At 40.1% G+C, this 23,833-nt stretch overlaps 1 protein-coding gene across 3 annotated transcripts in view; it reads left to right on the forward strand.

The window, feature by feature from the left end:
* The window catches only part of LOC107591002 (receptor-type tyrosine-protein phosphatase N2-like), a 212,802-nt gene that overhangs the window by 52,088 nt on the left and 136,881 nt on the right, over positions 1–23,833 (forward strand). For all 3 annotated transcript variants that reach the window (XM_016279986.1, XM_016279988.1, XM_016279987.1), the window contains 8 exons: positions 11,045–11,162; positions 11,669–11,789; positions 12,580–12,982; positions 14,618–14,854; positions 14,998–15,032; positions 15,117–15,535; positions 18,554–18,640; positions 22,517–22,596. In XM_016279986.1, the coding sequence (XP_016135472.1) occupies positions 11,045–11,162; positions 11,669–11,789; positions 12,580–12,982; positions 14,618–14,854; positions 14,998–15,032; positions 15,117–15,535; positions 18,554–18,640; positions 22,517–22,596 (1,500 nt within the window). The remainder of the gene's footprint in view (positions 1–11,044; positions 11,163–11,668; positions 11,790–12,579; positions 12,983–14,617; positions 14,855–14,997; positions 15,033–15,116; positions 15,536–18,553; positions 18,641–22,516; positions 22,597–23,833) is intronic.

Here is a 23,833-nt window from a genome sequence, read left to right on the forward strand (position 1 = left end):
TGGGTCGTGCGATGTCCACTATGGTGGTCCAGGAGCGCCATCTCTGGCTGTGTCTGGCTGACATGCGCGAGACGGACAAGACACGATTCTTGAACGCCCCCGTGTCCCAGACTGGCCTTTTTGGTGACACGGTGGAGAACTTTGCCAAGCAGTTCTCCGCTGCCCAAAAGCAGACTGAGGCCATCAGGTACATCTTGCCCCAGCGTGCAGCTGCTGCCTCCACCCGGCCACCGGTGGCAGCGCCTCAGCCCGCTCGTCACCGAGGACGGCCCCCGGCCGCCGCCCCCGCTCCCGTGCAGCGTCCGCAGCCGCCTCCAGCAAAGCTGCGCCGAGGATCCGGTCGCAGGGCAGCCGCCCCGCCCGTCCAGGCCCCTGCAGACCTGGTGGTAAGCGAAAGAGCAAGAGACCCTGAGACGGGCGACCCAGAGATTGAGGGAGATGCTCTTCGGGAGACACACACCCAGACCCCACCTCGGAACGGCTACGAGACGCCCGGGCCGGGTCCCTGCGTTCTTCCGCGCTGCCCCACTGCGGGTACGCCTGTAGTTCCATTGATGCCACTTGCACGGTGTCTGGGAGCCTGGCTAGAGCTACCCAGCCCGTCTCGATGGCTCCTTCGAACCGTCAGGCTCGGCTATGCAATTCAGTTCGCCCGGCGCCCTCCCAAGTTCAGGGGTGTCCACTTTACTTTAGGGAAAGCAGCAGATGCCCCTGTCTTGCGTGCAGAGATCGCAGTCCTGCTGGCGAAGGACGCGATAGAGCCGGTTCCTCCAGCCGATATGAGGACGGGGTTTTACAGCCCTTACTTCATTGTACCCAAGAAAGGCGGTGGGTTGAGACCCATCTTGGATCTGTGCGTCTTGAACCGGGCCCTTCACAGGCTCCCGTTCAAGATGCTCACGCAGAAATGTATCTTCAGGTGTATCCGTCCCCAAGATTGGTTCGCAGTGATCAACCTGAAGGACGCGTACTTCCATGTTTCGATCCTTCCACGCCACAGGCCATTCCTGCGGTTTGCGTTCGAGGGGCGGGCATACCAGTACAAGGTCCTGCCCTTTGGGCTGTCCCTGTTCCCCCATGTCTTCACGAAAGTTACGGAGGCAGCCCTTGTCCCCATGAGAGACCAGGGCATTCACATTCTCAATTACCTTGCTCAGTCTCAGGATCAGTTGTGCGAACACAGGGATTTGGTACTTTCACACCTCAGCCTGTTGGGCTTTTGGATCGACTGGGAAAAGAGCAAATTCTCCCCGACGCAGAGGATCTCTTTTCTCGTTATGGAGTTGGACTCGGTCGAACAGACAGCACGTCTCAGGAACGTGCTCAGTCAGTGTTGAACTGCTTGAATACATTCAAGAGCAGGATGGCGGTCCCACTGAAACAGTTTCAGAGGCTCCTGGGGCATATGGCAGCTACGGCGGCAGTCACGCCGCTGGGGCTGCTCCATATGAGACTGCTGCAGCACTGGCTCCATGGCCGAGTCCCGAGGTGGGCGTGGCAACACAGCACTTTCCGGGTCCAAGTTACACCGGCCTGCCGCCAAACCTTCACCCCGTGGTCAGATCTTGCGTTTCACCAGGCAGGAGAGCCCCTAGAGCAGATCTCCAGGCATGCTGTGGTTTGCACGGATGCCTCAACCCCCGGCTGGGGGGCCACGTACAACGGGCTTGCAGTGGCAGGGGTTTGGATGGGGCCCCAACTGCACTGGCACCTCAACTGCCTCGAGTCGCTGGCAGTGCACCTTGCCCTGAGCCATCTCAAAGGGCGCTTACGAGGCAAGTATGTACTAGTCCGCACGGACAACACAGCGACCGTTTCGTACATCAACCGACAAGGTGGTCTGCGCTCCTGTCGCATGTCGCAACTCGCCCGCCACCTCCTCCTCTGGAGTCAGAAGCATCTGAGGTCGCTTCGTGCTGGTCACATTCCTGGGCTGCTCAACTGGGCAGCCGACGAGCTGTCTCGAGCTGCGCGCCCGGGAGAATGGTGACTCCATCCCCAGACGGGCAAGCTGATTTGGAGACGTTTCAGAGCCGCTCAGGTAGACCTGTTTGCCTCTCCAGAAACCTCTCACAGCCAGTAGTTCTTCGCCCTGACCCAGGGAACACTCGGCACGGATGCACTGGCACACAGCTGGCCGCGGGCCTTCGCAAGTATGCATCGTCTACAAGACACGCCTACTCTTTGAAGTGGAACCTCTTCGTTGAGTGGTGTTCTTCTCCGCGAGAAGTCCCCCGAATATGCCCGATCAGAGTCGTGCTGTCCTTTTTGCAGCAAGGGTTGGAGCGAAGGCTGTCCCCCTCCACCCTCAAAGTTTATGTCGCTGCAATAGCGGCCAACCACGACCCCGTAGAAGGGAGGTCGCTGGGAAAGCATGACCTGGTCGTCAGGTTCCTTAAAGGGGCGAGAAGGCTAAATCCTCCACGGCCCCCCTCCATACCCTCTTGGGACCTGACTCTAGTACTAACAGCACTACAGCAGGGCCCATTTGAGCCTTTGCAGACGGTCGAGCTGAAATTTCTTTCGACGAAAACTTTGCTCCTGCTGGCATTGGCCTCCATCAAGAGGGTAGGGGTCCTGCACACATTTTCGGTCAACGATTCGTGCCTAGAGTTCGGGCCAGCTGACTCCCAGGTAACCCTGAGGCCCCGGCCTGGCTATGTGCCCAAGGTACCCGCTACTCCCTTCAGGGATCAGGTGGTGAACCTCCAAGTACTGCCCTCGGAGGAGGCAGACCCAGCCTTGCTCTGTCCCATCCGAGCCTTAAGGTGCTACATAGACCGGACGCAAAGCTTCAGGACCTCAGACCAGCTCTTTGTCTGTCACGGAGGCCAGCAGAAGGGGAATGCCGTCTCTAAGCAGAGGATGGCCCACTGGATAGTGGATGCCATCACCCTGGCTTATCAGGCACAGGGTGTGCCCTTCCCCATTCAGGTTGCGAGCTCACTCAACTAGAAGTGTTGCATCCTCCTCGGCGCTAGCTCGTGGTGCCTCGCTGGCGGATATCTGTAGAGCTGCGGGCTGGGTGACCCCTAAAACATTCGCTAGATTCTATAGCCTTCGTGTGGAGCCGGTATCCTCCTGTGTTCTCACCTCAAACGGGTAGAAGCACTGAGAGGCCCCGGCTTCGGGTCGGCTTGCTGCTCCCGTACCACCGCTGAGCGGCCGGGTCACCGGCTCGGCTCCTCAATGAAAACCTGAATATGCGCTGCATCTGTTGCCTACTTATACTCACGCTGTGATCAGCGGCAGCTGGATGCAATAATCGCATGTCAGTGTGCATTGGCTCGTTTAGTTTACACTCGAAGTAGATTGGTCTCTCTAAGCGAGATCCCAATTCGTCGGTTATCTGACGTGACGTCTCCGTTCCCTCCTTCAGGGAACGAGGGTAACCATACGTAACCGAGACGCTTTATCCGATGAGTCACATTCATTTAGCTGTAATAATGCAATTTACTAACCATTTGAGAGGAAATAGATTTGTTGTAATACGACTTACAGGAGTAGTTCACCCTAAATTAAAAAAAAAAATTTTTACATTATGACAAAGCAAGGTGAAATAAGACCCCTAGAACTGTGTTATTACTGTTATGGTTATTGAGGAAGGTCTAAAAGGGATGGTTGATTCTGTCATTGTTCACCGACCCTCATGTCGTTACAAACCTGTTTGAATTACTTTCTTCTGCAAAACAAAAAAGTAGATATTTTGAAGGACACTGGGGTCTAAAATGACATTTGACGCCAACGAATTTCATTGTATGAACAAGAAACATTTCTCATAATATCTTCTTTTATAGTAAGTCAGCCATGTTTGGAACAACATGAGAGTGGGTAAATGATAGAATTTTTATTTTTGGGTGAACTATCTATTTAAGACCTTCCTTCATAACTGTAGCTGTTATAAGTCAGTAGTACAGGGGTCTTATTTAACCTCTCTTTGTCAGAATGTTATTTAGTAGGATGTAAATAAGAACTGCTCACGTTGGCTCTGCTTTTGCACTGCAGTGTATATTCAAAGCATGTTTTCTGACACCAATCAGAACATAGGGCTTATTGTTGTCAGTCTCCAGCATAGCCATTTGGGGGCAGCATGCTCCATCCTGTCTGTCTCGGTGAAGGATCTGAGCCTTTAATAGGCTGCAGAGGCTTGCTCCCAGCTTGATCTTTTCAAACAGCCATAAATGAGAGTTGAAAAGCGTGGAAGGCACGCAACCGTCTTTGGGTAAATTACCAACATGGTAATGAATATTAGAGAGTCAGAGAGATGGCCGACTTACTCCAATTACCCAAGCCAAATAAAAAGAGAGGGATCAGGAGGATGAGAGGCTGTTTTCAGCTTCCTCTCTCTCTCTCTCTCTCTTTTTTTCTTTTTGGATGCAGATGGTGTCTGAAACCTCGGCTTTTGATTGACATGCTGTGTTGCAGTGTTTTTATTTTAATTTCAGAGCGCTTTTTCAAGGGAGATCTCAGGCGTCTTTAGATGTTCCCTTGGGTGCGTTTGTGTGTGTTCGAACGGCTGTGTGTTGTGCGCATGTGTTTTGTTTGTGTGCTTCCGTCCATGAATTTGTGCCCAATTCAGCAGACAGATGACAATGTGTGAACCATTAAATGTTTGCAGTTATCTTATCTTGTTTTCTTGTCCGTTTGCCCTGGGTTTGTGTGTGTCTGTGTGACATTTTTATACACACACCCCTTTTTTATACATGCATCTGATCACATCTGCCTTGAAACCATCACATTCACATACTCTTTTTAATTCTTACAGAACCCTTCAGCAGACCAACATCCTTCCACATTCCTCTTCACAGCAGCGTGAGATAGGCAGATAGATGTAGAGAACATCAATGCCATCGACTCACAATTCTCTTTATCACGCGTTTAGAGTAGCTGTAGAAATCACGCAATTTGTGAAGCCGCCGTCGCACACCCTGCACAATGTCATTAGATCGATGCCATTGACCGAATGGCCAGAATGCTCTCTCTTTGTCATATGGGTCTATTATGCAAACTGACAGCCCTCCCTTGCTGTGAGCTGCCCCATATTTCTTGCCATTGTCTTTAGATGTTCTTCAGATTTCCCTGCTCCTGGATTTGTACATTACAGCCCACTCATAATGCATCGTGCCATCCCTTTGATCTTCAACTGTGGTCAGTGTGTCTAGGGATAATGGGAAGTTAAGTCTTTTGGAGTAGAAGGCTATTAATGAATAGAGATGGACAGATAGGAGGTGATAGACAGACAGTTTGGTAAGGAGCAGCTGGAAGGGAGAGTGAGAAAGAGGGGGGAATTAAGACAGATTTAATGGCTTGTCTCTAAAGTGAGGTCACTTATAATGGACAGCTGAAATACCTCAGAACTGATTCTCTGAAATAATTTAAAGTGATTTGTTCTTTAAAAACAATACTCAGCTGGATGTCTAAGTTACGTCATGCATAATGTTTCTCATGCTGTTTGCCAGGCTCAAAGCCAGTGATGTTTTACTGTCAGTCAGCTTTCAGTAAAATTTGATTTAATTAATTGTATGAATCACAATTATTGACTTATTTGCCAATAAAAGCACACAGATCAGTGTACACTACTGTACTTAAATTTAGGGGTAAGTAAGGGGTCATTTATTTATTTATTATTACTTAAAAAAAATGTAATACCTTTATTTCGCAGGAGCACATTAAATTGATCAAAAATGATAGCAAATACATTTATAATGGTACTAACAATTTCAAATAAATATTGTTCCTTTGAGCTTCCTATTTATCAAAGAATTCTGAATGTTTCCACAAAATATTAAGCAGCACAACAAATTGTTTATTGCGACACTGAAAACTGGAGTAATGGCTGCAAAAAAACAAAACAAAAAATCAGATTTGCCTTTACAGGAATTTAAATATTTAGAAAAACAAGTAATTTAAATTGTAATAATATTTCACAATATTACTGTGTTTTTTTGTCAATGAAATAATAAATGCAACCTTTATGAGCATAAGAGAAAATCATGTCAACTCCAAACTTTTGAACAATAGTGTAATGTAAAAGTATTATATTATTAAGGAAGACCAAAATTATGCTTTTGAAGTCAATATATTGCTTGATTTGAGGTGTATTACCGGCCTATAACGGTCCATAACAATCCACTTTGTAGTCTTTCTGAGGTAGATTTTGGGCTATATGTATGTATTTATTTATTTATTTCAAAGAATATCTTATTGTGTTCCATCTGCACAATTTTTATACTGCAAAAATGAAGACAGACATCTTTGGCTATTTAGTCTTAGTCACATCTTATGCCATGAGCGTCACATTTTTAAGATGCGGTGCCAATGTAATAGATCTTTGAAAAATGTGTCTCAACATTCCTGTGTTCTGTTCCACACCGATAATATTGTACATATTCTAAATTACAGATACTCCATCTCCAAATATCTTTTTTCCCTCATATATTTTGCTGTGACGTGACATCAGGTACATTCAACAATTAGTGACTGTTTATTTTCCAAAATAGTTGCAAATATACAAATTTGTTCATTAGATGTATATAGTGTACCTGATTATGTAGGTTCTGGTGTGGGGTACAGGTAACACAACACAAGGCTTATGAAGAGACACTGGTGCCATGAGAAGTTTATAGATGTGTAACAAGGCCCTCCAGGCTTTCCAATGACCTCTGGCCTTACCATCATCCAGGTAGAAACTCCATGTTCAGATAGAAGCTCAGCGAAGCAAAGTGATTTACCTTGACATGTGCATTAGAGCTACTTACTCTCATGGCCCACGAGAGACGAGACACAGGGGAGCAAGAGTGAGAAAGACAGAAAGAAGGAGAGCAGGGGACACTGGCCACAATAGTGCACTACATTGTTGACGAATACCTCTTAAAACCATCCATGACACCTGTGTAGATGTTTGCGTGCAGGTGAGATGTTCAAAAACTCCTGGGAATTCATTTGCTTCTGATTCTTGAAATATCTTTCCACAGTAATGTGCAGAATATAATAGTACCATAATAACTAGATGGTCAGTTTGTTTTCAGCTTATTAGATGCTGTGGTGAGCTGTAGGTTGATAATAAATAGTTATGTGGAGCTCAGATTTTAACATCATTTATTTCACATACAAATGTATTTAAGCTTGAACTAAAAGTGAAAGACATGACAAGACAAATAATGAACTGGCACATTCTGTGCAACTATGGTAACTAGCAGTAGGACAAAAACATTGGTATAAAACTTGCAAGTGGCATACCAAATAACATGAAAACACAAATAAACAGGAGAACACAAATGCATAACAATACAGTACAATTCAACAGCAATAAAAGGCAACAAATTAGATTTCAGCAGCCACAATGCATGCTGGGAAAATGCTATACCCTGCCAAACAATCTTGGGTGTGCTACAAATGTATATATGTGTTGTTTATTTGATAGTGTGAGAGAAGCACTATATCTGACAGATCAGGCTGTGAAAAACACATTTGATTGGTACCTGTTAGCCTGTGTGTAATCCCTCCAACATGCTCAATAATGAGTCCTACATTTTACTTAGATTTCTTCTTTGCACACTCAAAGTGAACTGTCAGAAGGGCTGATCAAACCTGCATTACAAAACAGGGCTATTATATTGTAATTCCAAAATAAATTGTTGGCAATTATTGCAATCAGTGCTTTAACAGAGCAGAAGCGCATGTGTCCTTGGACATGTTTTTTTTTAATTGTCTTTTTGCATATTTACAAAACATTTGAGTTACATATGAGTCACATTTTAGTTTCGGGGAATTTTATGTATTTTTTTCTTCAAAAGTCCTTTTCAGTACAGTAAATGTCAAGAGTTTCTACAGAGCTCTCTGTGGTTCTCTTTTCTATAGAGGGCTTATGAATATCATGTTATTTCTCCATCTTTCTGCAACTGTTACTCTGCAGCAAAGTTCACATCATTTTGCATGGGCTTAACTCAAGACAGCCAGACAGTATTCATCTGTCCAGAAGCCCTCTCTTGAGGAATTCCTAAATGCTGTTCTAAACAGATGCTTGACTAACACACATTGCTGTTTTCTGTTTTTGCCATTTTCTGGCCAATGGTGATGGCTTTTGCAGTAGATCGGACTTGTGTGTTGTGCGTAGGAGGCAAAGGAGGTTTCGATGACCTTTCATCATATTTAGAAAAGGAATATTAGATCTCAGATCCTTAATTGTCAGTATAAGATGGCACTAAAAATTAAGGGCTGAATGGAAACCGGATATTTTGCAAAAGATAATCTAAAAATTAACGATCGTTCTGTAATTGTTAATTGTTTTTTTAGAAAGGGGGCAAAAGCATGTATAAAATCATATATACTGTATATATTGCTACAGTATAATATATTGGCAGTACCACCTTTTAATGCATTTGAAATTAGCTACTTTTAATGCTGAATTAATTTTATGCTAGATAACAGTATTGCAAACATATCAGCTTGCTCTCACAATGACAACTGAAAAAAAAATTGATTTGTGCCTCTAATGGTTAAAATAATGGGACACCAGGCTGTACCGTATTTGTGGAGTGTGCCACCTGAGTTAAATTAATTAGTTCATGAAGATACTATGGAAATCCCTTATAATCCAGGAAAAGCCCACCTGTCCCCCTGCCTAATTTATGCTATTATACTATCACAATAAATTAGGCAATTCATGATGAACAGAATTAAATCAATGTTTGTCAGCTTCACTAATTGGAAGATGGTTCCACATTAACTTGTGCACCCATTTGCGTATTGCCCCGCACAACCAAAAGCCAGTCAAAACAAAGAATGGAAGGCAAGTCTGTTGCTGAAAAAGGGATTTAAATATTTAAAGATCATGGAGTTCTCTTAAAAAAAGCAATAGATGCGTGGAAGACACCCCCCACCATCACCCCTCACATATTTTGATAGCAGCGACATCAATGACCTGTCTGCTAATTAGTAGTAGCACATTATATTAGGCTCCATCCAAGACCTAATGAGGTGGACCTTTGCTGAGGCAAAAGGGTGTAGCGCTCGTGGGTGACAGGAAGGTATAACAACATTGTAAGTGTGTGTGTTTCCATGGAGGGTAAATGCTGGCGTAACACATAAATGCTCAGCTGTCCTTGTGCTTGCAATTTCTCTTATGCTGTTCTCTTAACTGAATTTTTATGCTGTTTTTTTCTTTTAGTTATTTTTGGTTTTGGATGAAAATATCCATTAAGTTTGTTCTTGTTCATTCATTTTAGTTAGTTTTTAAATGGCGACTAATTTTAGTGAATAAAAATAAAATTTTAGTTGAAATTGTGCAAAATTAAACCAAATACTCAAACATGTTAAATGTTGATACACTCTCAGAAAAAAAGGTACAAAAGCTGTCACTGGGATGGTACCTATTCAAAAGGTACATCTTTGTATCTAAAGGGTCCATATTGGTGCCTTAAAGGTACGCATCAGTACCTAAAGTGTACATATTAATACCTAAACAGTACAAAAATTGACTTTTTTAAAAGATACTGCCAAGTGACAGCCTTTGTACCTTTTTTCTCTGAGAGTGTACAGGTTAAAATTAATACAGTATTTAACCAGCAGTCTCTTTATGCTTTAGTTATTAAGTGCATTATGGATTGAGTGTATTCACAACATGATATGCATATTCTGACTAGCACCTTCTCTTGTCATATTTTCATCAACTGTTCATTTTGATTACAATTATGTCATGATACTCATTTTTGTCTCATCATCAAATAAAAAGCTTATAGCAAACACTTTGTTGATAAATTAATTGACAAGAAATCTATCTTTAAAAAATTGAATATCCCCCGGTTTCACATATAAGTCTTAAGCCTTGTCCTAGACTAAAATGAAAGAAACTTGCACTGACTCATCTTAAAATATAGCAATGCCTGTGTTTTGTCTTCAGATGCACACCAGTAATGTTTTTTTCCCAAGCACGTTTATAAAAAATTACTTAAATGTCGTAATTGCACTATGGCCTAATCCTGGGTTAGTCTAAGCCCTGTCTGTGAAACCGGCCCTAAATGTTTTGCATGTTATATTATTAACACACATCTTCGGATCCCTCAAAAAGTCACAGTATCTCTAATATGACATTTTCTCTCTTTCACCCAACATGCTATTTGGTGAGGTATAGAATCCACAGATGGTGGCAGATGATATTTAATTGTAAGCCAGCTGAGCCGAGGCCCCACTGTAAGCCCACGATCTGTCTTATGCCATTTTTAGCAATATATGTAAATAAGAGATTTACATTGTCTGCCCCCCACCCATCATGTTTCCAAGAAAACAGATTAACAGGGCTGAATGTCGGAGGCTGGTGGAAGGCTAATGAGGTCACATCTATAGGGGCTTAAGGAGATGCTCTTCAGATCTTTATTCGTTCCTCTGCATCTGTGGCTGGTTAATGACATTCCTCCCATCCATCCGTTCAATCACCGCATACCTGTGTCCCTTAGTGTGGTGAACAATCTCAAGTATGTCTGATTTGGTGACATTTGCATGAAAGCTGGGTGAACACGTTTTCAGAATGCACGAGATGGGATTTGATGCATCAGTTTGGTGTTTTTTTATTTATGTTTCTCCTCCATGGAATTCAGAAAGCTTTGTGATTCTGACCTGCCCCGGTCTTGTTTCATTCCTAGTTGTTGTTTTTTTCTTGGTGAGATGCAGAATTAGATTTGATGTTGACCAGAAGTTTGACATTCCTTAAAGTGCAGCATTTTTTAAAATGCTAAATTCAGGTGAATGATTGCATATGCAATTCTTCAGGTTACTGTGCAAGTCTTTAGTCTGCATGAAAAGATATGGACTAATTAACGTGAATACTTTGAATATCAGCAGCAAGTTATTTAATGTTCTGCTTGTGGGCATAGAGAGCAGCAGTGTGCTTCAGTCATGATGGTGACTTAAAATAGTTTCTCTTGTCTGGTCTTTGTAATGCCTTTTTAAATGTCAGCAATCCAAGGTGTAAGCGGGGTTTCTTTGAATATAATCCGGTTAGTTTATGTATGTTACTTTATGGTTCTCTCTGTCCGCTTTATTATAGGATATACTTGGCAGGATGACACAACTCAGGAGGTAATCTCAAAAGAGCTCTCACAACTACCCAAGGTTCGTCTTGAAGGATTTACAAACACCTTTTCTCGTTTCAATGGCAATTCCAGGTGAGCTCCTAAATCCTATGTTATGTTTAGCATCCGTGACGATAATGTGTTTATGGAAACTTTTGTTGTAGTTCTTTTATTAATTCAGTTTTAGTATCTTTATGTAACAGTTATTGATAAGACATTTTAGTAACACAAGTTTTTTTCGTTAACATTTAGTTTATGCATTTGGTGTCTTGAAATAATTTGTGCAGCGTTTAATTATCTAGGTTAACGATAATTTATAAATATACTATTATTCATAGTTAATTATTGTTTGTTCATGATTCATTAAATAATGTTGATATATGCAACTTGAAATCTTAAAGTGTATTAGTATGTGTAGAAATAAACATTAATCAAGCTGTATAAATACTGTAAAAGTATCTAATGTTCACAAATGGAACCATAGAGTAAAGTGATAGTCTGATCCAGACAGGTTTGTATTCTAGACACTTTATCTACTATCATCTGTTTATCTGTTTTTAAACATGGAATTGTATTATAAACATTCCCAATGGGGACAGGAAGCTGAAGACTCAGAAAGAAGAAGTGAGCAGGACACTGCAGAGGTACCTTCAAGGTTTCCTTCCTTCTGATGTTGCCTCCTTCAAACAGAGTCCTCAAGGGCAGCAAGTGCTTTGGAAGGTGAGTCTCCAGCAACTATATAAAAGAATAGTTCTGTTTACTCACATATCACTTGAAGCATTTGGATGCATATAGTGACTATATGGCAGTTCTCCCTAAAAGTGAAATGAGTAGTTTTTGGAAGGGCATATTTTCAGCTTGAGACTGTAAACAACTGGGCAGAACTACCACACATACATGGATATGCTTTCAAGGTGTATAAAATATAGTAGTTACTAAATGCATTATTTTAATGCACTTTTAACAAGTGCACTGCACATGCTGTGGAATGTCAGATTTTGCAAAAATAGCCATGTATTGCTACTTGCTCTGCACTTCCATTAGACAACTGTCAGATAAGAACATCACTACTGGGGACATGCAATCAGAGGTGCAACCTGCTTGGTACTAAAAAACACCATCACCAAACAACTGTTCTTGAAGTTAACAGTCACGAGAGTTGAAAAGTTCACTGCACTATTGAACATTAGTACCCTGCAGTGCTTTTGGAGCCAGCCGTGTATGTGCTGGTTTGTTCAGTGAAGTCCACCCTGCTGTTCTAAAGCCAGCTTGGCCTTCTATTCTGCAAAGGTGGGAAGAATATAATTATTTTATATAATCTCTCAAATAGAGCAGAACAATATGCAGAGCTAAAAGAGGGAGGCTGATACAATGTTAAAATGAGGCTGAAACTCTTTAAACATTATTATCTTTGGTCAGTTTTTGATAAAGATATTTTTACAAAACAATATGTATATTATGTATATTATTTATGTATTTATTTACATATTTATTTATTCTTCTCCCATAGTACAAGGGAGATGGCCCCCGTAATCACAAGGGTGTAATCCAGCTCAAAGAGAAGCCTCTTTCACCCCACATCTCCTTCCTACAAGGCCAGCCTGACCTCCAGGCCGTTGTGGGACAGCCCCCCCCAGGTCGATCATACTTCACTGGTTATGAGCAGGATCGTACTGGAGTACCTCTCGCTGAGCTTCAGCAGTATCAAGCTGGGCCCATGAGAGCACAAGATCCTGGTAAAGGTCAAACACAGGGAAAGCTGCGTTACTTCAGCCTTCAGCGCACTCCAGCTACCAAAATAGAAAAACTGCCAGGAGCTTCCAAGCAACCTCCAAAGCCCCAAATCGAAAAATTGTTTTTCAAATCTTCAGCAAGCAGCCCTGCTTACAAGGAAGCCCTCAGTTCAGTAGATGGTGAGCTAATCCTTCTTCTTCTATATGTATATATGTTATACTCAGGGGCGCATTAATGCACAGGCTTTAACGGGCTGAAGCCCAGGGGCCTACACTGGGAAGGGGGCCCACTGCCTGCAAGGAAATTATATTTTTTCGAATAATTATTTGAATATATGGGAATTTGCAGCAGTGACAACAGCATTTTGTAAACACTCATTTTCAGCAATGCCCTGGTTGTAGTTTATAGTGAATGGGTCAGTTTAAGTTTCCCCCACACAGTTTGTATAGTTGGTATATTCCAAGTATTCCACCGATATACTAGCGAAATACACAATGCATGCACTAGTAAAGCCCAGCACGAGAGTGACTTTATGTTAATGTACAGATCAACAAGAAACACAACACTGCTGTGTGAAAGGAGCTGGACCAGAAAACTTTCTGTAACGTCATACAGTGCGAGTTCAGTGACTTGCGTGGATGTAATCTGTGTGTCAGCTGAAGGTTTTAGATTCAGTCACTGTGTTCCAACATGCTGCTTCAGAGTCTCAATCTTAAATCTGGGGATGGAAGAATAGGAATCATCCTATTGTTTAAATGTGATCATTAAACTTTGAACAGCTATGATTGATTTAATTAAGCGTGAGCACGGCACGTTTCAAAATAAAAACGCAGTTAGCAGTCACCAAATAGCTCACATTTATGCCAACTTGCCAAGAGTTGTTTCGATCTACTGATGATGAATAATGAATATTTTGTGTAATTTATGGCGTTGAAATCATACCTGTAAACTCACATTTCGGCCAGGAAAGTTTTAATGGCATTATCTTTTCATATTACCTCTGTATAATGCCTGTAATAACATAATGTTTACTTTATGTAGCTGTTCCACAAGCGCCACCTTCTGGCAAAGAATGAATTTGCATATTCACTTATATTCACATTTTACGCAGAACAGGGTTGTGAATGTTAATTGGCATATCAACAAGGGAAAAATCTGTCTGGAATCTGAAATTTGACATAAATAATTGTCAGGAAGCTTAAAAAAAGTTATCTAGGGAAAGGGGGGCCTACTGTAACGCTGTAGCCCAGGGGCCTCTGGTTATCTTAAGGCGCCCCTGGTTATACTGTATATGTTATATAAATATTTATATGTGCGTTAAAAAAGAAGTCAGGAGAAACAAATAAAGAATATTATGTTTAACATATTATGTTTAATCAAACACCTTTTATGTTAATAAGGAGAAACAGGGTCATATTATATTGGCTGTGATGAGTTTTTGCATTATAATTATCCATGTTCAGGATCAGTCTGAAATGACTGAAGAAACATTGATATCATTATGATAATTCATTTCCCAAAATTTTAAAAAGCACAATTATTAAATTATAAATTTACCTTAATCAGAAAGAGACTGAGGTAGAGATGAGAAACACAGTCTGGCTCCAAATACTTATGTCAGATGAATTAAGCATAATGTGCTGAGCAATTACCCTGTAAATACCATTTATTGATTGCACGCAAACACTGACAGTTTCGTGATGGTTTTATACCTTTTTTAATCAAATAGGGGTCATACAAATTAGAGCAGGGGGGGTTTGTACACTTGCAAAATACCAGATAATTTTTCTATCTTTGCCTCTGTTTTCTCTCAGAGAAGTTCATTGATGGAGTGGTTAACCAGCTCGGACGTCAGAGCGTCAGTGTGGATACTTTGACCCCAAAGGACCTGGACAAGCTCTCCAAAGTCATCACCCAGGCCCTGCAGGTGGTGGATGGAGTGGAAGGGGTCAAAGGTAGAGAAGCCACACAGGATGAAGTGGAAGCAAAGAGGGAACCAAGTCAAGAGTTACATCAGATGGAGAAAGCAGATGGCGACAGCACACATAAAGGTAGTCACCCCTTAACAAAGAAAAATATTTGATTAGTTCCTGGTTACACATGTTTTAAAACCCTAGTTACAATCCTTAAGTATAGACATTTTTGATCAATCAAGAGCCATGATCTTTACTATAATTTTAAATTATGTTTACAGAAGCAGAAGATACTACCCTTAAATCTGATGATAAGGTAATATGTGGAAATACACAGGGCCATGTGACTCATATTTTTGTGATAGTCAATAGAATTCCCAGTTTAATTTTCTGTTTCCAGGACAAAGGTTTCATCAGCCAGCTGCTAGAGTTCCTGGATCATAACTCTGGCCCTGGATCTGTGCGTCCTCCCCAAGCAGAAGAGCCTTTTCTGGGGTACGTTGACCAGCCAAATGCTGGAAGCCCATTGAGGGCTAGTTTGGAGAATGTCCAGAGCCGGACAACGCAAACAGAACTGGACCTGATGAGGAATAAAATGGAACCTGACACTTTAGATATAGAGCCAATGGAGGACGCTGAGGTAGCACAGTGGATGCACGGTTCTCCGAAAGTGGAACCAGGGGTTAAATCAGAAAAAGAGTCACAACAACATTCCATGGAGAAGGAGGAGGTGGAAAAGAAGGGTGTGAGAGTGGAAGTGAATATTGCAGCATATTCAAGTCCACATGATGAAGATTTTGGCTACATTATAACTGAAGAGTAAGTATAAATTCTACAGAAACACTTACATAGACTGTCATGATGAGAAACAAGATGTATGCACTCATGAAGGATACATGGATCTACAGTATGTTTTTGAAAGAAGTCTCTTATGCTCAGCAAGGCTGCATTTATTTGATCAAAATACAGTGAAAACCGTAATATTGTGAAATATATTATTTTTATTATTATTTAAAATAACTGTTTTCAATTTTATCATATTTTAAAATGGCATTTATTCCTTTGATGGCAAAGCTTAATTTTCATATAATAATTAAAAAATAATTCTAAAACAATGATTTGCTGCTCAAGAAACAATTCGTCTTATCAATGTTGAAAACCAGTGTGCTTCTTAATATTTTTGTGGATACTGTGATACATTATTTTCATGATTTTTTTAATGAATGTAAAGTGTAAAAGATTTTACTTGAAATAGAAATCTTTTGTAAAATCATAAATGCCTTGATTATCACTTTTGACCAATTTAATGCAGCTTTGCTGAATAAAAGTATTAATTTATTAAAAAATCTTACTGAGCCAAAACATTTGAACAGTAACGTACAGGTGCATCTCAATAAATTAGAATGTCGTGGAAAAGTTCATTTATTTCAGTAATTCAACTCAAATTGTGAAACTCGTGTATTCAATAAATTCAATGCACACAGACTGAAGTAGTTTAAGTCTTTGGTTCTTTTAATTGTGATGATTTTGGCTCACATTTAACAAAAACCCACCAATTCACTATCTCAACAAATTAGAATATGGTGACATGCCAAACAGCTAATCAACTCAAAACACATGCAAAGGTTTCCTGAGCCTTCAAAATGGTCTCTCAGTTTGGTTCACTAGGCTACACAATCATGGGGAAGACTGCTGATCTGACAGTTGTCCAGAAGACAATCATTGACACCCTTCACAAGGAGGGTAAGCCACAAACATTCATTGCCAAAGAAGCTGGCTGTTCACGGAGTGCTGTATCCAAGCATGTTAACAGAAAGTTGAGTGGAAGGAAAAAGTGTGGAAGAAAAAGATGCACAACCAACCGAGAGAACCGCAGCCTTATGAGGACTGTCAAGCAAAATCGATTCAAGAATTTCACAAGGAATGGACTGAGGCTGGGGTCAAGGCATTATTACCACATTATTACCACACACAGACGTGTCAAGGAATTTGGCTACAGTTGTCGTATTCCTCTTGTTAAGCCACTCCTGAACCACAGACAACGTCAGAGGCGTCTTACCTGGGCTAAGGAGAAGAACTAGACTGTTGCCCAGTGGTCCAATGAGAGCAAGTTTTGTATTTCATTTGGAAACCAAGGTCCTTTGTTATTTATACAGTACAAACAAATATATAAATAAAAATTTACTATACTGTTTTTTTTTCTTTTTTTGCTTCAGTCACAAAATCAGTAATCACTGATGTAGCATTGGCAATTTTATTTTAAATGATTTTGCAGTGTATCATATTCCAGTATTTTATCAGAGCATGGCCCTATACATATGTTATAACTACAGTTTCTGCACATTTTTAGGCAACATTTTCATCACAAGACTAGTGTATGTTTTATAGAAATTGATCTAACCATGGTAATAAGGAGTCATCTGTGGTTTTACATGGTTACAATGATTTCTATTCATAATGGAGTCTTTAACTCTCTCAGTCACATTTGCTTTTGTCATTTAGTGTTCATACTCAGTTTATGTTACTGCATTCCATATTGCAATTTATTTGGTTTCCCTCACCCGTCCTCTCTGTGTATATTAGTGTTAGTGTGTAAATGGTTGTGTACATTTCTCAAAGCGAAAGATTATGGCATCCACAGCCACTGCATCTCCAATGACTTGATTTATCTCACAGAGGCTCGCTTACTGCAGTCCCATTTAACTAGGAGTACCTGAAAAGACAGACACATTCTCAAAAAGGAGATTTAAAAGTGTGTAAGTGTGTATTGGAAGGCAGTGGTAGGCGTGAAAAAGCATCAGGAAAACAGTTGCACTCTAGCATCTTCTAATTCTCACTTTCTTTCTCATGTGTGTGAATACGCTTCCATTTAAATGCATATCATTCTTTAGGCTTGTGTGCAAGTCGCTTCGTGTGTGTTTGCACGTGTTCTGATGTGTGAGTGAGTGCGTGTGTTTTAACTCGGGCTGGCGTGGCCATATCATAAAGACATCACACTTCACAGAGATTCGATTTACACCTTATTGTTTGCCTCATTGCTGGAAAATACAGGTGATTTATCAAAGCATACAAGCCACCTGTGTCCTATTCCCTATGTGTTTTTATGCACTCTCTGCTCTCTGTATATTTCATGTGAGCTGTGTTCAAGTGTAAATGTTCTCATCTATTACTGATAGACCTCATATTTAACTATTTTATAACTTCTGGTGTTGAAAGGCATGTTTTAAATATTAATTGTTATATTTTGCAGATTTTGTCATGTTTATCCTAGAACAATTGTGTTAATTTTTTTCAATCCCAAGGTTGAGAACCTTTGTTGTAGCCCTAAATATTAAACTATGATGTGTAACTACGCTATAGACATGAATCATACCTTAAATCGAGCAGGAGAAATGTACTAGTATGTACCCTTTTAAGCAATTGGATTTGTTGACTTTAAGTAAAGGAGAGACCTGAGTCAGATCAAAATATCAGAGACTTAGGAATTTTAAGTTATAAAGCCTACACTGTCAGAAAAAAAGGTACAGAAGCTGTTTCTGGTCATTTGAAAGGGTACCGATATGTACCATATAAGTACTAATATGTACACTTTAGATACAAATATTCAAATACCCAAAGGTGTACCTTCAGAAAGGGTACTGCCCAAGTGACAGATTCTGTATTATTTTTTTTCTGAGAGTTTAGCTGCATGGCTACATTTTAAAAACTACATAGAACATTTTGTAAACCCTTAGCAACACCCTGGCAACCACTCGCAACACCTTAGTTTTCTTGTGAAAATGTACAGGTCTAGCTAATTGTTTTTTTTTCTCTCTTCTCCTTTTTGTCCATACTTAGTTCGCTGTCCACTGATCAGGGGCTGAACCTCATGGATCTCTTAGCTGAGAGAGTCAGCCTTCATGTAACAGATTTTCTACAGCTCTCGTAAGTGCATGCGTGCACACACACACACACACACATACATAATTGTTGAAGACAGTCTCATGCTGGTCGACACACTAATGGCACTAATGGAACACTTCACCTGTGGTTTTGTTTTGTTTTTCCATTTTGCAGAATAGTTTGGGCTAAGTACTTATTTTCAAGTGACAGCACAGTGATTAGGAGTGTGCTCTGAATTCTATGCATATAAGTTCAAGCTTTATATAAATGGTTCAGAGAGAGGGCGAGAGAGAAAGAATGCATCTCGGTGTGTGTAGGTGTGTGTTATTCTGACCTGCCAGCAGTGGTAAATTTCAGTTCAATTACAGCATATTTTCTGATGATACCGATGTTCTACAAGTGCACAGATTAAAGACAGCTTTCTGCTTAATTGTTTGGAATGCAACAAATGCTTTCTGGCACTCTTGTATTTCACTGAGAAACTTGTTGTGGTTGCATTTCACTCACACACGTAATAAATGAAGCTTTATGTGCAAGGATAACAGAAATTTTAATGCAATTACTAATTTCTTGCACTCCTTCTCTCACGCAACCAGCTTTACTTGACTTCTATTATTTAATATACGCATACACATTCTCACCCTAACAGAAAACACAATTTACTTTATTTCTATATTGTTTTTACAAATGAGGATGTTTCTGGTTAGTTTTTTTCATGTTTAATTTGCTTTTTGTAATGAAGTTGTCAACAAAATATGTGCACACACACACACACACACACACAGAGAGAGAGAGAGAGAGAAAGAAAAGCGCTTTATAGATCATAATTACACTACCATTCAAAGCATTTTTTCTCAAAGTGTTATTCAGTAAGGATGCATTAAATTGATCAATAGTTATAGTAAAGACATTTATAATGTTACAGAATGTTCCTTTTTCAAACGCATGCTGTTCTTTTGATTTTCCTATTCATCAAAGAATCCTGAAATAAGCAGAACAACTATTTTTAATAATAATAATAAGAAGAAATGTTTCTTGAGCACCCTATTAGAATGACTTCTGAAAAATCGTGTGACACTGAAGAGTAATGGCTGCTGAAATTTCAGCTATTCCATCACAGGAATAAATAACATTTTATAAAACAGAAAGCAGTAAAATAAGTAGTGATATTTCACAATATTACTTATTGGTGAGCATAAGAGTCTTCTTTTAAAAACATGAAAAAACATTTTGCGGAGCCCAACCTTTTTAACTGTATCAAGCATATATCAATTTATTAATGAAAGAAGGACATTTTTCATCACCTGAGGAACATATTCATTTCCTCATATTCAGACCTCACTGAAATAGAAAAGAAATACAATATGTGTGTGTAGTTGAGTGCTCTCCAGTTGAGCTGTGTCTCTGCGTATGATTAATTTCCTCTCTTGAATAGGGCCTTATATCTATTTACACAGCTACCTGCTAATGTATCTTTTGTCATCTAATGCTTTTCATCTTTTCTGAGAAATAATGGAAAGGTGTACTGGATGATGTTCACTCTTATATAAAACATTATGTCATAATGTAATATGACATTTTTGGACTAAAGATAAGACGGCTAGAAAAGTGGACAAGCAGACTACATAGTGCAGAAGCAAGCTTCTGCTCATACGATCATATAAGCAGTCAATGATCAGGAAAATTCATCACACACTCACGCAAACGTTTGTACACTCAAACGCAGTGCTGCCATGTTTTGGCTTCGCACTGTGTTGCAGTTACATAAAGAGTCAGCGTAGCACCTCTCTGAACTCCAGACATGACGTCAGGGTTGTACTGTGTGCAGACAGTAGGGGGCACAGAAAAACACATACACGCAATCGTGGATTTGCAATCAGACAATATTGTTCCCTTATACACATCGAAACATTAACACACACGCATTCATTTACACTAATTCTACCTCTCTTTCGTTCTCTCACTCGCTTATGTATTTTTCTACAACCCACATATACACACACAGTCTACCTATCATCTCCATCCCACACTCTCCCCTATGGTGCAAAAGGAGCCAAGCAGAAGCAGTATCGTTATGTTATGGCTTTCCTCCCTCTGTGTACTGGACGTTGGTGGCATTTTACTGATAACTTATCAGCACTGATGCTGTTATAAACAGGAGTCTGGACCATTGTGTTTATTTAGCTTTAACAACCACTCTTTTCATCCAGAAATTTCCAGAAGCCAAATAGAGGTGTGTGCTCAGGTATAGAGAGGAAAGCAAAAGATGGGTGGAAATTGGCGTAGGGAAAGTAAATAATAAGAGCCATAATGTGTGTATTTGTTAGGAGAATTATGTTTTTGTAGATATTAAAAAGCTCAAGTGCATGTAGGAGGGCATGCATGGTAGCCAAAAAAATCACCTTATTCAGACCTGACCGTAAATAATATATGTATATCATAAATAAAAATACATTAAAATTAGCACATTAACAATACAGTTTCTTTTTTCAAAACAATTAATCTTAAAAATAGATTACTGTTTTAGTTGACTATACTGTTTTTCCTGCTGTGGATATTATTTTTAAAACTGAGAGCAAGTCTTTATGGTTTAACATCGAGCTATGGCTTACAATAATTTAAAATATAATAAGAATAAAATGAGACATGAGACTCAAGAAGCTCTATTATTTTCCAGCAGATATCTGGGAGTCTGTGTGTGTTAATTCTACTGAGGATGAGAGGTTACCTTGGACTTGCTCTTGCCACCTGCTGACGTGTGAATGGGATTTTGTTCTGGTGACAGATTCATTCCTCCAGTCTTCCACCTCTCTCTCTTTTTCTCTTTTATGTTCTCCGCTCTTCTCTTTTTCTATCCTCTTTTTTTCTCTCTATTTGTGACCCTCACTTCACCCTGGTCCGCAGCGGGAGTAGCTCCAGAGCTGCGTCCCAGATAAATGCATCTGCCACAGAATCAGTAAACCAGGAAGATCCCTTGTTGAACAACTGCATGTTTGTAAACTAACCATCCCATTCACTGCTTTAGTCATCTTTAACTGATAAACAGACATGTTGAACAGTAGCTCATCTGCGGGTCTGTGTTGGTGTCATGGTGGCGTGCCAGTTTGCAGATCCTTCTCTTCCTTTGCCTGAGTTTGTTTTTCTGTTCGTGAGGCGATGTGTGACGGTTTGTTTTAACTGTGTCAGTTTTGAATATATTTAGCATTTTTAAAAAGCATTTCCATTCCCTTTAAAGGAACAATTCACCATGAAATATTATACTTCACAGGATTCTCTGTTAAAATAGATAAATGAATGAGGATTGCTGCTGGGATCTCACCCAGACAGCTGTTTGGCTCAATCACAAATGCCATTTGTACGAAATGCCATCATGCATTTGCACAACATTTCTGGATCACCAATTCAAATGCTGCAAAGAGATTCAAATCCAATGTATTGAGTCTGTGAGCAATTTTTTAAAAATAATTATTTATTTTACTTTTTTACTTTTCCATTTAGACCTGTTTGCTGAATGGTGTTGATCCACTAAACATTTTAGACAACTCTTAAGAACATCAGGTTTCCCGTGAGGATTTATTTCATGGAGGAAAAACTTGTCAATTTATGTCAAAAGCAGAGAAGGAAGCTAACGGCACAGATCTGTCGTAAGAAAATTAACCAAAACGCAATATTCCCTAGTGATCTGCTGTTTTAACTGTGGTGTTGTGGTGCTGCAGTTGACTGTGTCTGCAACAATGTATTTTTTAAATGATAAAAGATTATGTTCATGACTCACAACTGCAACAGTTTTAGCTCATCACACTCACTGCATACTGGCATTCTGTTAATCTTTATCTCCTCTTTCTTGTTTTCTCCTTATTGTCTCGTTCTCGCTCTGTCTCTTCCTCTCTCGCTCTTTTTCTTCTCTGTGTCTCTCAGGGTTCTGGGTCCAGCAGTAACCTTTCGAGTGCGCCCCAATGCTCGAAACATCAGCACGGCCCAGCTAGCCAGAGTGGCAGGTACACACAAACACACACATGCACACACACCACTTGTTCCGCTACTGCATTCTAGTTGCTATTCTGATCATCTCCTGACACATTGAGGAAGAATCCTCTCATAGTGCCGCGACCTTGATTGCAGCATTAGTTATTTTCAAGGTTTAAACCCCCTTTTTACACACAATACGTATATGCACACACACACACATTTACACATGGAAATGCGAGAAATCAAACAAAACAGATATCAAATATGGACCATTGTGAAATCACTGGTATGTGATAAGCAGTGTTGGGCAAGTTACTTCCAAAATGTAATACATTATATATTACTAGTTACTGTCTTTTGAAAGTAATTAGTTACATTACAATATTACTGTCTCTGAATTGTAATGCGTTACACTACTTTTGAGTTACATTTGAGTTACTTTCACCAAAATACCCACAGAAGTATTATAAAAAAACAAAATTAATTTTAAACAAATTAATTAATTAATTAATTAAACAAACAGACTTACTGGGTGAGCAGGGTACCTGCCATGCCCAGCTGATGCAAAGAATAGAATTTATATCTACACAGAAGAAAGCCCTGTCTAGACTCTGCCCCAGTATGAGTTGTGTCAACCTATTCATTTAACTGTTTGTTTGATGAAAAAAAGATTAAATGTAGTTGCAATAAATGTGTTAAAAATTAGTACAACTGCAGCAGCAGAGGACTATTATTCTGCTGCGTGATACTGCAGAAGAACTGATGAAGGCACGGTTTGATCTTCAGCTGACCAATCAGCAGAAAGGGGTGTTTAATTCCTGCCCACATGTAGAAATCAAATATTCAAGTTGTTTATTCATTTTTCCACCCATGAACGAAAAACGAAAATTTAAGCTGAATTCTCCTTTCTCGTTTTTTGGAAAAAAACGAAAAAGTAGCCGTTTTCTAATTTTTCTACTTTCAATATTAAATCAAAAGACGAATGATCGAATGATACACGGATTATTTTTGGTCATACAGATCATTCGAAACTGCAATGTGTTTACTTTATTTCTGTCATCTCGGTTTCCTTTCCGTGGACCTTCGTAGCCGCGCCACACAAATCGCATATGAACCAAACTCAGCACCATAGCATATCTCTCAGTCTCTTCCTTTCGTTTTGTTAATCTGTTAATTAGGCTAAAACAAATATTTTGCATACTCATTCTGTGCTCGTCCGCCGCTTTTTTCCTCTTCTCCGACCCCGCAGCTCTCTCCGATAGCTTA

This window comes from Sinocyclocheilus grahami, unplaced genomic scaffold (genome assembly GCF_001515645.1).
Source record: "Sinocyclocheilus grahami isolate Dianchi unplaced genomic scaffold, SAMN03320097.WGS_v1.1 scaffold136.1, whole genome shotgun sequence".
NCBI lineage: Eukaryota > Metazoa > Chordata > Actinopteri > Cypriniformes > Cyprinidae > Sinocyclocheilus > Sinocyclocheilus grahami.